The 15,059-nt window shown below is 38.7% G+C and overlaps 1 protein-coding gene across 1 annotated transcript in view; it reads left to right on the forward strand.

Annotated features, from left to right (window-relative positions):
* Positions 1–15,059, forward strand: part of SLC26A8 (solute carrier family 26 member 8) — a 77,633-nt gene that overhangs the window by 32,144 nt on the left and 30,430 nt on the right. The window contains exons 6-8 of the mRNA XM_046006496.1: positions 5,498–5,662; positions 6,584–6,733; positions 11,890–11,972. Coding sequence (XP_045862452.1) covers positions 5,498–5,662; positions 6,584–6,733; positions 11,890–11,972 — 398 coding nt within the window. The remainder of the gene's footprint in view (positions 1–5,497; positions 5,663–6,583; positions 6,734–11,889; positions 11,973–15,059) is intronic.

Here is a 15,059-nt window from a genome sequence, read left to right on the forward strand (position 1 = left end):
CACACCAACAACCCCAACTGGGGTGTTGTCAGTGAAGGCCAAATAGGGAGTCAAGACTTTCATTCCCACTGTGCAATAATGAGACCCTCTTCCTATTCCTCACTGGAGTGGTGTCAGAGATGACCTTTGGAAGAGGACACCCCTTCTGTTGTAGTGTCAGTGGATGCCAAATGGGAAGAAGTAAGGTATTCCCATCTCTTCCAACCAGGATAATATCAGCAGAGGGCTAGTGGGAGTCAGAACTCCTACCCCTGCCCAGCAATAATGAAGAGTCCTTACTGCCACAGCTGTTGGTGGAAGCTTAGGGGAGAAGCTGGACTTCTACATCTACAGGAGAAGCTGGACTTCTACATCTACAGGCACCTGTCCCCTCCCCTGCCATCACTTTGTCAAAATAAGTAAGGTAAAACACAGGTTTAAATAAGATCCATCATCTCATAGCATAGTGTCCAAAATGTCTACCATTGAACTGAAAATTACTTGTCATGTCAAGAACCAGAAAAATCTCAACTTGAATGAAAAAAGACAATAAAAAGATGCCAGCACTGAGATGACAGAGATGTTAGGATTATCTGGCAAAAATTTTAAAGAGGCCATCCTAAACATGCTTCAGCAACCAATAATGAACATGCTTGAAACAAGTGAGAAAATAGAAAGTCTCAGCAAATATACAGAAAATATGAAGAAGCAAATGGAAATTTTAGAACTGAAGAGTACAATAACCAAAATTTCAAGTTCAAAGGATGGGTTCAATAGCAGAATAGTGGAGGCAGGAAAGAATGAATGAATTCAAAGAAAAAACAATAGAAATTGCCCAATAGGAACAACAGAGAGAAAACAGACTGGAAAAAGTAATGAACAGAGACTCAGGGACAAGTAGGGCAATAACAACACATCTAATATTTATATCATGAGAGTCCCAGAAAGAGAGGAGAAAAAAGATGGGGGCTGAATTACTTGAAGAAATAACAGCTGAAAACTCCCCAAATTTGGCAAAAGATGTAAGCGTACAGAGTCAAGAAGCTGAGAAAATTTCAAACAAGATAAATCTATAGAAATCCACCCCAAGACAAATTATAACCAGTTTCTTAAAAACTAAAGACAATGAAAAAGCTCTCAAAAGCAGTAAGAGAAACACTTTGCTTATGGGGTGGGGCGGGGGGGGTGAGCAACTCAAATGGCAGCAGATTTCTTACCAGAAACCATAGAGTCCAGAAGGAAGTTACACAATATTTTCTGTTCGCTAAAAGCAAAGAAATGTCAATCCAAAATCTTATACCCAATGAAAATATCCTTTAAGAATCATAGGGAAGTCAAGACATTCTCACAGGAAGGAAAACTTAAGAGAATTTGCTGGGAACAGACCTACCCTAAAAGAATGGTGAATGAAGTTCTCTAAACAGGAAATGATAAAAGAATCTTGGAACATCAGGAAGGAAGAAAAAACAATGGAAAGAGTAAAAATATGGATAAATACGATAGATTTTCCTCATCCTCTTATGCCTCCTAAATTCTGTTTGATGGTTGAAATGAAATTATAACACTGTGGTGTGGTTCAAAATGTATGTAGAGGAAGTATTTAAAACAATTACCCCTGAACAACTTGAGTTTGAACTGCACAGCTCCACTTATATGCAGATTTTTAAAAATAAATACTGTACAGTATTGTAAATGTATTTTCTCTTCCTTATGATTTTCTTGATAAGATTTTATTTTCTATATCCTATATTACTGTAATAATATAGTATGTAACACATATACCAAATGTTAATCATCTGTTTATGTCATTGGTAAGGCTTCTGCTCAATAGTAGGAGAATAGGAGTTAAGTTTGGGGGGAATCTAAAGTTATACTTTGGAGGGGGCTGCTGGGTGGCTCAGTCGGTTAGGCATCTGCCTTTGGCTCAAGTCATGATCCCAGGGTCCTGGGAGCAAACCCTGCATTGGGCTCCCTTCTCAGCCCAGGAGACTGCCTCTCTCTCCCTTTGCCCCTCCCTCTGCTCATATTTTCCCTCTCTCAAATAAATAAAATCTTAAAAAAGAAAAAAGTTATACATGGATTTCAACTGTGTGTGTTAGGGGAGGAAAGGGGGTTTGCCCCTAACTTCTGTGGCATTCAAGGGTCAACCATAATTTTATAAGATACTATCAGTGGGGAAACTGAGAAACCAGATTTCTCTGTAATGTTTTTCCCAACTGCATATTGATTTACAGTTACCTAAAATAAAATAAAATAAAATAAATAAATAAATAAATAAATAAATAAAATAAAAAAATAAAAAATAAAAAAATAAAAAAATAAAAAAATAAAAAAATAAAATAAAAAAAATAAATAAAATAAAAAGTTTAAATTTTAAAAAGAAGTCTGTACTTAAATGTCTAACATTCATTGTTATGTGTTAGTCACTGTTCAAAATACTTCACATGTATCCCTCTCATTTGACCCTTACAACTCCTTGTGTGAGGGTAGGTATTGCTATGATCCTTTTTTTTTTTAAGATTCTATTTATTTTTTTTAAAGATTTTATTTTTTATTTATTTATTTGACAGAGAGAGAGATCACAAGTAGGCAAAGAGGCAGGCAGAGAGAGAGGAGGAAGCAGGCTCCCCGCGGAGCAGAGAGCCTGATGCGGGGCTCGATCCCAGGACCCTGAGATCATGACCTGAGCCAAAGGCAGTGGCCCAATCCACTGAGCCACCCCGGCGCCCCTAAGATTCTATTTATTGATTTATTTATTTGAGAATGAGAGAGACAGAGCATGAGCAGGAGAAGGTTGGAGAGAGAAGCAGACCTCTGCTGAGCAGGGAGCCTGATGCAGGACTTGATTGTGGGGCTCCAGGATCATGACCTGAGCCAAAGGTAGTCACCCAACCAACTGAGCCACCTAGACACCCACTATGATCCTTGTTTTAAGGGGAAAAAAGGTATAGTGAGGTTAAGTGAATTGCCCAAGTTCACACAGCCAGTAAGATCCCAAACTGGGAATTAGGCTCAAGGTTGTCTATCTCCAAAATCTGTGCTTTACATAATTTTAAAGTGCAAATTAATATTAATATTAATAAAAGTGAAGTGTTCGGTGTCAAAAGAACGTAAAGCACAGGAATAAACTTTATTTGGTTGAAGTTGTCTGTGAAGGAAACAACCGTGTTTTGAGACTTCTCTTCATTCACTGAACATTTAGTACTTGTTCTCTATAAGAATGTGTGATAGGTTTCTTGTCATAGACCGACTCTGACTGATTGACATTCACTGCTTAGAAAATTAGGTCAACACAGATTCTGATGCCACAACACAGCTGAGCAAGAAAGAGCTTTATGGTTATAGGTATTTGCCACTCACAAGGTAGAAGGAAGAGATGGTATGAAAAGTGAATGGTAATGTATTTGCCTAAGTCACTACTCTCAGATTTGAGTTAAGTGTTTTACATGTTTTATACAATGTAATCCATACAAAACACTGCATGTTGAGTATTATTCACTTTTTATAGATGAAGAAACGGGCTCAGAGAGTTTACTTAACTTGTCCAAGCTCACACAGCCTGTGAGAGGCAGAGCCAGGATTGAAGCCAAGTTCTTCGTCCCTAGGAATCATGCTCTTCTCACCACATCTCCTGGAGAAGAGGAATTTTATTGAGCTCTTGAAAGAAATGATGGACAGGGATTGGCAGAAATGGGCAAAGAAGAAGGATTCATGCATAAACACAGAAATAGATACAGATCAGCCAGTCACACAAAAGATAAGAAGCTGTCTGGCCCCATTAGAGTAGCAGAGCATATTGGGCAATAATGATCAAAGAGTATAGAGACATGGTGCTCAACTGACTGAAAGCTTGAAAACAAAAAGCTTCTAAACCTCCAAGATTTACTCTTCCAAGTTTGTTTTCTGAGAGCTTCTAGTGAAGTAGAGGTGAAGTGCTAATAGGAGGCTTCGAACTTATCTATCCCCATCTTCTTCATTAAGCTGTGCAAGTTTTCTTAACCTCCTTTCTTAAGGGGAAATGGGGCTCACCCTCTATCCAACAATTTTCAAATTGCTTTTTATTATAAAAGATGGAGGGCACATGGCTGGCTCAGTCAGTAAAGCATGTGACTCTTGCCCTCAGTGTCGTGAGTTCAATCCCCACATTGGATGTGGAGCCTACTTAGAAAAAAAAGATGAACACGTATATTGCAAGAGTCTCAAATAATAAAAAAGTGCATAAATCTTAAAATATTGCCCCAAACTTTTAAAAATTTGATTTACTTGAGAGCGAGAGAGAGCGAAAGAGAGCCTGAGCTGGAGGAAAAGCAGATGGAGACAGAGAGGCAAATGGAGAGGAAGAGGCAGGGAGCCTGACAGACAATGGGCTTGATCCCAGGGCCCTGGGATCACCACCTGAGCCTAAGGCAGACACTTAACTGACTGAGCCACCCAGGTGCCCCAATATTGCCCCAACTTTTAACCCCATTCCCCAAGAGTAACTTTTTTAATAGTTTGGGGTCTACCCTTTTAGATCCTTTGTATATTTAAATATATAAATATATTTATATATTATATATATAATATATATTTTATATATATTTATATAAATATAAATATTATATATATTTTATATATATTTATATAAAAATATAAAATATACATATATAACATATATTATATATGCATGTGTACATGTAAAATATTAAATTGTAACCTACATTTAATGTATAATATGTAATTACATATAAATATAGAATTATTATATGTAATTATATATAAATATATAATCAGATAAATTATACAAGTTTAATTATATAATATATATAATTAATTATATAATATATATAATTACTTTATTTATGCAAAATATCATTATACAAATTATATATTAAGTGTAATATGGTATTTTACATGTACATATGCATATATAATATATAAATTATATTTATTATATATACTGGATTTATAGAAACTTATATGAATTTGTCTTATATATACATATTATCTATTATGTATATAATCCTGAAGACATAAATTCAGTTTAATCATTCTTAGTAAAGATAAAGGTCAAAGGCCGAGGAGTCTGAGCTGGAACCCGGGAGTTTTTTAACTTGTCTTTTCCCTTTGTGAAAAGCCACATTCCTCACAGGGATATTAACATCTCCTGAAAAGGGCTATCAAAACTTCTAACAAAAGGGCCCTTAAAAAGGCAAAAGCTTGTTCTAACCACCACTCGGTCACTGTTAACCTCACATTAATAAGGTCAATAGATGCTGGGGCAAGAACTTAAGAGTAAGTGCTCCCGAAGCAGGAAGGAAGTGTGGTCTCTTATAGCGGTGCAGAGCTCCTGAATCAACACCAAGGACGGACCTTGTCAATTGCAGTTGCTCTGAAAAAGAGAGGGCAGAGTTAACCCCAGGGGCCTCATTGAACTTTTTCGTTGGCAACCTCGGGGAAAGCGCCTAATTGATGCCTTTGTTGGTTTGGTGACATTATGTCTCACTCAGGTTTTCTTTTCCACCCAAACCTCCTGCAGCTCTCCATGGGCTTGTTAGGTTTTGGCTTCGTCGCCACGTACCTTCCGGAGGCTGCGATCAGCGCTTACCTGGCTGCCACGGCACTACACATTATTCTGTCCCAGCTGACTTGCATCTTCGGGATTATGATTAGTTTTCACGCTGGTCCCATCTCCTTCTTCTATGTGAGTAATTTCTACCCTCACCCAGGTATGCAGGTGCCCCTCCCCTTGCCTCCAAAAGGGAGTGGACTCGAGTGGAGAGATTGCTGCATAGGCGGCTGGGTCAACAAGGTCTTAGAAATAATTTCATCTTGGGGCACCTGGGTGGCTCAGTGGGTTAAGCCTCTGTCTTCCACTCAGGTCATGATCTCAGGGTCCTGGGATTGAGCCCTGCATTGGGCTCTCTGCTCATTGGGGAGCCTGCTTCCCCCTCTCTCTCTGCCTGCCTCTCTGCCTACTTGTGATCTCTCTTTCTAAAAAAAAAAAGAAGAAAGAAAGAAATCTCTTCTAGATTTACAATTGTAGTTAAATACCGATGCCAGTGGTATCATGTTCTCAGTTCCATTAACCATTTTGCCCAGCCCTTTTAAGCAAACATGATTTACATTAAAAGTTAAAAACCAAAAAGTTGGTTTTTAAAATACTGTAATCTGGCATAATTCTTCCCACTACATGCCTCATTTCAGACCTGTATCCTAAAACATCTAAAGAATATAAGATGCTATGTTGTCCCTTGATTCAAGAATGGCATAGGAGCCATGCTAAAGAACGTCAGTGGTCTAGAAAAATTAGTAAAGAGTAGGCTGATAAACAGAACTCCTGGGTCCTTTCCATTACACTGAAACATATAGTGTATTCTTTCCTTACTGGGCATTATTATCTTTTAGTATCTCTTTTTCAACTTAAAAAATATCTATATCCATATCTATATCTATATCTATATCTATATCTATATCTATATCTATATCTCCATCATTCCATTGACATCTGTGCCCGGAAACACTACTTAGGGATTTCTTTTTGAACTAATCTAGAGTGTCATTTTCTAGATAGAGGCAATTATCATACCCCTTCCTAAGCCTTTGTAATTTTGTTTTCTTTCAGAACATAGTTAACTACTGTGTAACTCTCCCAAAAGCTAATTCTACCAGCATCCTACTATTTCTAACTGCTGTTGTTGCGCTGAGAATCAACAAATGTATCAGGATTTCTTTCAATCGGTACCCACTGGAGTTTCCCATGGAAATTTTTCTGGTAGGTATTTTGATGCCCCAAATTCATGATTTAGACCACTTAAAAATGCCCACTTTCTTAAAAAAAAATTAAAAAGCAAGCAACCTAGGAAGGGGAAAGATTAGATGAAACTATTAAAATAATAATTTCTTAAAAACATATGTTGAGGGGTGCCTGGGTGGCTCAGTGGGTTACGCCTCTGCCTTCGGCTCAGGTCATGATCTCAGGGTCCTGGAATCGAGCCCCACATCGGGCTCTCTGCTCCTCAGGGAGCCTGCTTCTTCCTCTCTCTCTCTGCCTGCCTTTCTGCCTACTTGTGATCTCTCTCTGTCAAATAAATAAATAAAGTCTTTTAAAAAATAAATAAATAGGGCGTCTGGGTGGCTCAGTGGATTAAGCCTCTGCCTTTGGCTCAGGTCATGATCTCAGGGTCCTGGGATCTAGCCCCGCATTGGGCTCTCTGCTCAGCAGGGGGCCTGCTTCCCTCTCTCTCTCTGCCTGTTTCTCTGCCTACTTGTGATCTCTGTCTGTCAAATAAATAAATAAAATCTATTAATAAATAAATAAAATAAAAACATGTTGAATTGTGACAAAGTGGAATACATTTAATTTAAAATATAGCTTATATTTGTAAAACATGCTTATTTTTAAAGTACTTTTCTCTATTACCTCTTTCATAGTATTTCAGAAATAGGATTTTTTCCCCTTATGGAAATAACCCAGGCTCATTCTAGCTTTTTTTTTTTTTTGGAGAGAGAAAAAGAACATTCAGGGGCAGGAGCAGAGGGAGAGGGATAAGCAGACTCCCTGCCGAGCAGGGATCCCAGTACAGTACTGGATCCCAGGTCCCGGGTTCATGACCTATGCCAAAGGCAGATACTTAACTGAGCCACCCAGGTACCCCTCATTCTAGCAACTTTGAAAAAATAAGAAAAAAATGGAAGAATAGAAATTTCCACACCTCCCAAAGTCAATTACAATGATAATTTTGGATTTTCAATTATTCAGTTTTCTTCCTTCAAATATGTATGACAGGCCTATGCTCGGTGTTGGTGAGTTTCTGTCTTCTACATAGAATGTTGTTCCTATTTTATTTTATTTTTTAAGATTTTATCTTTAAGTAATCTCCACCCCTAATGTGGTGTTTGAACTCACAACCCAGAGATCAAGAGTCACATGCTCTACTGACTGAGCCAGCCTGCTGTCCCTGTTTCTATTTTAACAGTGTTGCCATCATATTGTTTTGAGCCTCCTTTCATTCGCACTATACTACAGTAGAGAAATTGAGGGAGGTGAGATGTTAAATAGATTGCCTAATCCATGTCATTAGTAAGTGGCAAAGCTGGGGCTCACCACTAGCTAATGACAACATTTCTTCTTTCTTTAAAAAAAAAATCTGGTAAAACTTATCTTTTGCAGTTATGATTAACATTTTTACAATGATAAAGACATTTTCATAAATAAAGTTCAGGCTTTTAAAGTTAGCATTTTCGTATTAGGATAGCTGAATGCTTGGGGATCCACAAGAATTAATTTCCCCTTAAGAAGTGTTCTGTTGCAGAGATGCTTGAAGTTCACCAGATGTCCATGTTTTGCCTTAAATTTCCCAGCTGCCCTGTACTTAGGCAGGGCCAGTGACTTTGGAGCCAAAGCATAGGAGAAAGCATGTGAGTCCCCATGTTCTTTCTCTTCCTGCTGTGGTAATCATAGGGCTGCCTGTTGAAATAATAGGGTCCTCAGGTGGAATTTGCCTGGATCCCTGAGGCACTGTTTGCAAAGAAGTTGCCCTGAAAAGACACTGGCCCACAGTAGACTCTTGTGGGCAAAAAAAAATAACACTAAGTTCTCATGATTTGTATGTTGCCACCTAATTCTATACTAAAGAATCCATGTCTATACTCAGCATGATTAAAACAGTATGGGAATTGCTTTGGAATTTGAGACCAAGCTCTGTCTTGTTACTGTTGTCTACTTCTCGTGGAGCTGTATATTCTTTCTTCGTTGGAGTAGATGAAAAGCTATTAGTTCGTAAAGGCCATAAACTGAAAGACTACTTTTTTTTTAAATTTTATTTTATTTATTTATTTGACAGAGAGAGAGAGATCACAAGTAGGCAGAGAAGCAGGCAGAGAGAGAGGGAGAAACAGGCTCCCCACTGAGCAGAGAGCCCGATGCAGGGCTCGATCCCAGGACCCTGAGATCATGACCTGAGCCGAAGGCAGAGGCTTAAACCACTGAGCCATCAGGCGCCCCTGAAAGACTACTTTTATCAAGACTTCCCAAATCACTATACAGAAATAATGGTGCCCGAGAGAGAGGAGTCAGTGCCAACCTCTCCTTTTCATGGAACCCAGCTCAGCTCAGATGCCTTAGGAAGCTGAGGCTTTGGAGTCACCAGCAGATGGCATCTGTGAGGCATATATTGGCGCTCTTGCTGATTTCAGCTTTCCTTGAAGTGTAATTGACATATAAAGTGTACATCATGGTGATTTCATATGCAGATTCATTGTGAAAAGATTCGCCCACCTAGTTAATTAACATTTCCATCACCTCACGTATCTATCTTGCACGTGCGCGCGTGTGTGTGTGAGAGAGAGAGAGAGAACATTTAAGTTCTACTCTTATTAGCAAATTTCAATTATACAATGCAATGTGTCAGCTATAGTCACCGTGCGTTACCTTCGACCCTCAGACCTTATTCATCTTAAATGTGAATGTTTTTGTGTATATATATATATTTTTTTTAAAGATTTTATTTATTTATTTGACAGATCACAAGTAGGCAGAGAGGGAGGCAGACAGAGAGAGAGAGAGAGAGGAAGGAAGCAGGCCCACTGCTGAGCAGAGAGCTCGATGTGGGGCTCCATCCCAGGATCCTGAGATCATGACCTGAGCCGAAGGCAGTGGCTTAACCCACTGAGCCACCCAGGCGCCCCTGTTTTTGTATATTTTTATCAACCTTTCCCCATTTCTTTCAACCCCCATCTCCTGGCAACCCTTTTCTACTCTCTGTTTCTGTGAGTCTGTTTTTGTTTTTGCTCTTAGATTCCACTCTTAAGTGATACCAAACATTACTTGTCTTCCTCTGTATGGCTCTTGTCACTTAGCATAATGCTCTCAAGGTCCATCCATGTTGTGCAAATCAGCCCTCTTTTTAGAGACATCAGCAGCAGGGATTGTAGTGATATTCCTTCAAGCAAACTCGAAAGCAATGAACATTAACCAGAGTTATTAGGAAAGGCTAGAAGTAAGAGTATAGAGGATTCTCTGAGTTGACTATGGCTGACAGATTGGTTTGGGAGCCACAGTTAAGACATTCCTTTTGGAGAGCACTATAAATAATTATGATGCACCATGGAGTGAAGTGGGGGAAGAAACAGATCCAGCAAGAAAAGTCGGTGGAGACTTAGAATTGTGGCAGTTTAGGCATTGCACTTTTTGTGAACTAATTTATGCTCAAAGGTTTTCAAAGCCTGCAATAATTACTTATACACATATCAAGCAAGTCAAGTGATCAGGACCACTGTCCACCAAGTAGCAAGGATTAGAGATGTTCTTAGAACTGAGAAAAGACTTGCATGTTTCCCCTGGCAGTGAGGCAAATGGGAGAGGGAGGATGAGAGTTGCTATGCCCTAAGGGTGTAAAAAGCTTCTCACAGCACCCACCAAGACACTTACTGTTTAGACATGCTGGAGGAAACTGCACACACCCACCAATCTGTCCTTAACACATACTGTCAAATAGAAAGGGAAAGTTTCAAGGCAGTATCTGGGATCCAGGTAGAATATACTGACAAATAATTCAGGAATCCTATAGCTCTAAGAAATTATATGTATTATATGTTCATCACTTATTTATGTATATGAATGTATTGTGCCTATGTTTATTTGATTTGTATAACACACACCAAACAGGCATCAAAAATAGTTGTCTTTGGGTGATTTACTCTGCTTTTTAATTTTCCTATTTTTCTCTGTGTTCCTTTATGAGCAAGCATTACCTTTATATTGGAAATTTAAAAAGTTCCTTGGCCAGTTTTCACATTTTTTGTCCTTTAACTATACAAAGAAGAAAACTTCTGTGAGTTAAGCTATGACCCAGACTTTTCTTTCCCTTCTGACCTGTAAGGTTCTCAGGGGTCTTCATCAGATCACAGCATCACAGATAAACCAATTGCTATTCTGCTCAGTGTCTGAACTCTCAGCAGAGGCTGGGAAAAGATTTATGTGTTAGTAGGAAAAATGGGGTAAAGCAGCTACATAATTATTATGCTAAGACCTGGGCATCAAGTTCTTTTGTCTCTAACTTAATTTGCTTTGGTATGAGGTCTCTATAAGGTGTAACAGCTGCTAGGTTGTCTATTTTGCCCCTAGTTGAAATGGAAAGGAGCCTTGTTATTTTAGGATTAAATGAAAGGGAGATTAAAAAGCAAGTCATTGCCTTGCTGATGACTTTTTCTTTGTGCTATCAAATGCTGCTCTATATTTATTCTTAAGGTTAGTCAGTAATATGATTCTCAGTATACCTAAACAATCCCCCAAAGGCTTATGTATCTTGGTACAGTGTCTCTAGATCTAAGAACTTCTACAACTGAGGCCTTAAAATACCGACTACCTGAAAACATGTGTGTATTTGGTCCAGATGTTCCAAGTTGGTAAATGCATCCATTTATTCCCATTGTCATGTCAGAGACCAAGGCTGAAGTTGCTTTTCATTCTGTCTACAAGGCTAAAAAGAGCTAAGGGAGGGGACGTCTGGGTGGCTCAGTCAGTTAAGCTTTCCACTCTTGATTTCTGCTCAGGTCACGATCTTGTGGGATCGAGCCTCCCCTGCCCCACATCAGGTTCTGTGCTCAGTAGGGAATCCACTTGAGAGTCTCTCCCCACTCTGCCCCTTCCCCCCACAAGCTCTCCTTGCTCTCTAAAATAAATAAACAAATCTTGAAAATAAACAAACAAATAAATAAATAAAGAGAGCTTAGGGAGCTAAGAGTCAGAGAGGATTTCCACCTTTCTTTTTCTGCTGAACTGGCCCTGCCTCTCTTTCTCACTTTCATGCATAGGGACCGCCACATATATTTCATTCCCCACCTTGCCAAGACTAAATGCACCTCTGTTCCTGGAAGCAATTCATAATTTTGAGATGATCATATGCATTTTTATTTTAACCCCTACAGATTCTTGGCTTCACTGCATTTGCCAACAAGATAAGCATGGCCACCGAAACCAGCAAGACGCTCATTGATATGATTCCTTATAGGTCAGTAACTCCACTTCTCAGGATTACTTTTCCCTTTATGTAACCTTCGCTTAGCCTCTGACCACACAGCCTGATTGGTATTCTCTACTAGCAGCCTGGCCAGGGACAAATATGGGTAATGGTCTCCAATGCCTTTTAGAGTACAGAGGTCCACAAAGGAAGATGGGCTAGGACAACCCTTTGTTTCTCCAGTCAGCCTCTTACTCTCTTCCCCTAGTTGAGCCAGTCCCTTTACACAAGTAAACTGTTGGAGGCGCCAGATACAAGAGAGACACACAGTTTTTTCCCAGTACATCTCGGGTCTTCAAAACATCCATACCTATCCCTACCATACCATATCATATGAGAGTCCATAACTCTCAAGGATGGACCAAGAGATGCATCTGATTTCCTGGCCTCTGTCCTAGAGCTAAGTGCTTAGGAAGGAGATGAGTGTCCCTCTGTCTCCACCCACTTCAACCTCAGTGTCCTTAAGAAGCCTTATTTCATTACTCTGAGTAGAAAGCTATCTTCAAATAGTCTGCCCTATGGCGTTCTTAAGGACTTGGAATGAATTTACATTATAATTCCTACCAGTGACTATGGGTCACTCTTGCTTCTATTAGGAAATATTAGTTCGTTGTGACCTTCATCAGATGAATATCTTTAGCTAAGAAAGGCAATACATTGCAGTTTCTTGACTCACAGGCAGGCTTTTGAAGAGCGTTGTTTATTTCCTAAGGCTGTTCAGTGGGGAATACTGCAGAGTCAGTGATACTGACAAACTCCAGGAGAACACAATATAGACTACTTTGATGAAAGCGGATTGGATTAGTCTCATGTCCTACCAGTTCTCCATGAAATCCAATGATAACTGTCATTTGCAATTCTGTTCAGTTAAAAAAAAATGTGGGGCACTTGGGTGGCTCAGTGGGTTAAAGCCTCTGCCTTCGGCTTGGGTCATGATCCCAGGGTCCTGGGATCGAGTCCTGAATCAGGCTCTCTGCTCAGCTGGGAGCCTGCTTTCTCCTCTCTCTCTGCCTGCTTCTCTGCCTACTTGTGATCTCTGTCAAATAAATAAATAAAATATTTTTTAAAAAATGTAAGCAGACCACCTAGGTGCCAAGGAATGCAACAGTAAATAAGACTGCCTCTTTGCTCTCAGAAAAAAATAACAAGAACAACAATGAGATTGATGATAATTATTTTATTTCATTTGCAACTCCCAGTAATACTCCTTTTTATGGCTGAAGAAACTAAGGTTTACCAGTTTAAATTATTTCTCTGCCATCACACAGTTGGTCAGAGGCACAGCTACTTTTGAACCCATTTTCTATTTAATTCCAAAATCTCTGATTAGAATCACTCTATTGATGACTTAAAAACCATATGGTCAACTTTGGCTTATTTCATCACAAGATTCAGGGTATAGATAGATAGGTAAGCATTTCAAAAATCTAATTTTAGGTATTGCTTTCTTTTTTTGTTAGGTATTGCTTTGAACTTCCCTTTTTGTTATATGTTTATCTGAGGGTGCTAAAGATTAGAAAATTTGAACAATTTAAGTTAGTTTTTTCTGTGACCATGTGTCCTTGTAACCTCAACTGCTAACAAAGAATTAAATGTTAGAGAACACCAGAAAGGAAAAACAGTAGTTTGTGTTAGCATACTGAATATTTAAGGTTTATTGACAGAGATTTGGGCAATAAATTCCATTTACTGTATACCTCCTTGGGATAGCCACATTTTTCTCTAATTTCTTAAAAGTACAAAAAGGGGAAATTTAACAAAAGGTTAAATATCTGCCTTTGAGCCTCCAGTTATATTTCTATCTAGCTCATTACCTAGAAAACACTTAGGTGCTTGTAAGTTATAAGTATATTTTAAATAGGGAACTTAGGGGCACCTGGGTGGCTCAGTGGGTTAAAGCCTCTGCCTTTGGCTCAGGTCATGATCTCAGGGTCCTGGGATCGAGCCCCGCATAAGGCTCTCTGCTCGGCAGGGAGCCTGCTTCCTCCCTTCTCTCTCTCTGCCTGCCTCTCTGCCTACTTGTGATCTGTCAAGTAAATAAATAAAATCTTTAAAAAAATAAAAATAAAAAAATAGGGAACTAAAACAGACATAGATGGTGAAGGAAAAGATATTTAAAAATAGGAATTTAGATTCCTATACATAATAATATACAGTAGGATGCTTCTTATTCGAAAGAAAATAAAATTGAAAATGCAGAAACTAATAACATTTCATTAGATAAGGGATTAAATATAAATACATCACAAAATATATTTTAAAATAATTTTCCCGGAGCGCCTGGGTGGCTCAGTGGTTTAAAGCCTCTGCCTTCCGCTCAGGTCATGATCCTAGGGTTCTCTGCTCAGCGGGGAGCCTGCTTCCTCCTCTCTCTCTGCTTGCCTCTCTGCCTACTTGTGATCTCTCTCTGCCAAATAAATAAATAAAATCTTAAAAAAATAATAAAATAAAATAATTTTCCCAAGTGATATTTAACACATTGTTCATTTTACTGAATTTGGGTTTTACACAAAATTTTGGAAGTCATTTATGGAGTCCTGTTTCTGTGTCTTGATGAAAGGATAAAAATAATCAGAAGAATTAACATTTCAAATAGCAAACTTCATCTAAAACATTTCAATGTTTTGTTTTGTTTTGTTTTTACTTAGAAAATAAACCTAGAGATATAGAAACCAAAGCATATGTGTGCTTCCAAATTCAGTTTGAGGGATTATTTTATGGATCCATGGGAAAACATTACTGCCCCTCAAATCATGAAAATTTCTTTTCCTTTTTTAGTCTGTTAATATCGTGATTGATTTTTGAATATTAAACCAACATTGCATCCTCAGATAAACCTCACTTAGTAATGATATATGAGGGCACCTGGGTGTCTCAGTGGGTTAAGCCTCTGCTTTCAGCTCAGGTCATGATCTCAGGGTCCTGGGATCAAGCCCCACATGGGGCTTTCTGCTCAGCAGGGAGTCTACCTCCCCCTCTCTCTCTGCCTGCCTTTCTGTCTCCTCATGATCTCTCTTTGTCAAATAAATAAATAAAATCTTAAAAAAAAAAGTAATGATATATGATTACCATTCTGTA

Source organism: Meles meles, chromosome 5, assembly GCF_922984935.1.
Source record: "Meles meles chromosome 5, mMelMel3.1 paternal haplotype, whole genome shotgun sequence".
Lineage (NCBI taxonomy): Eukaryota > Metazoa > Chordata > Mammalia > Carnivora > Mustelidae > Meles > Meles meles.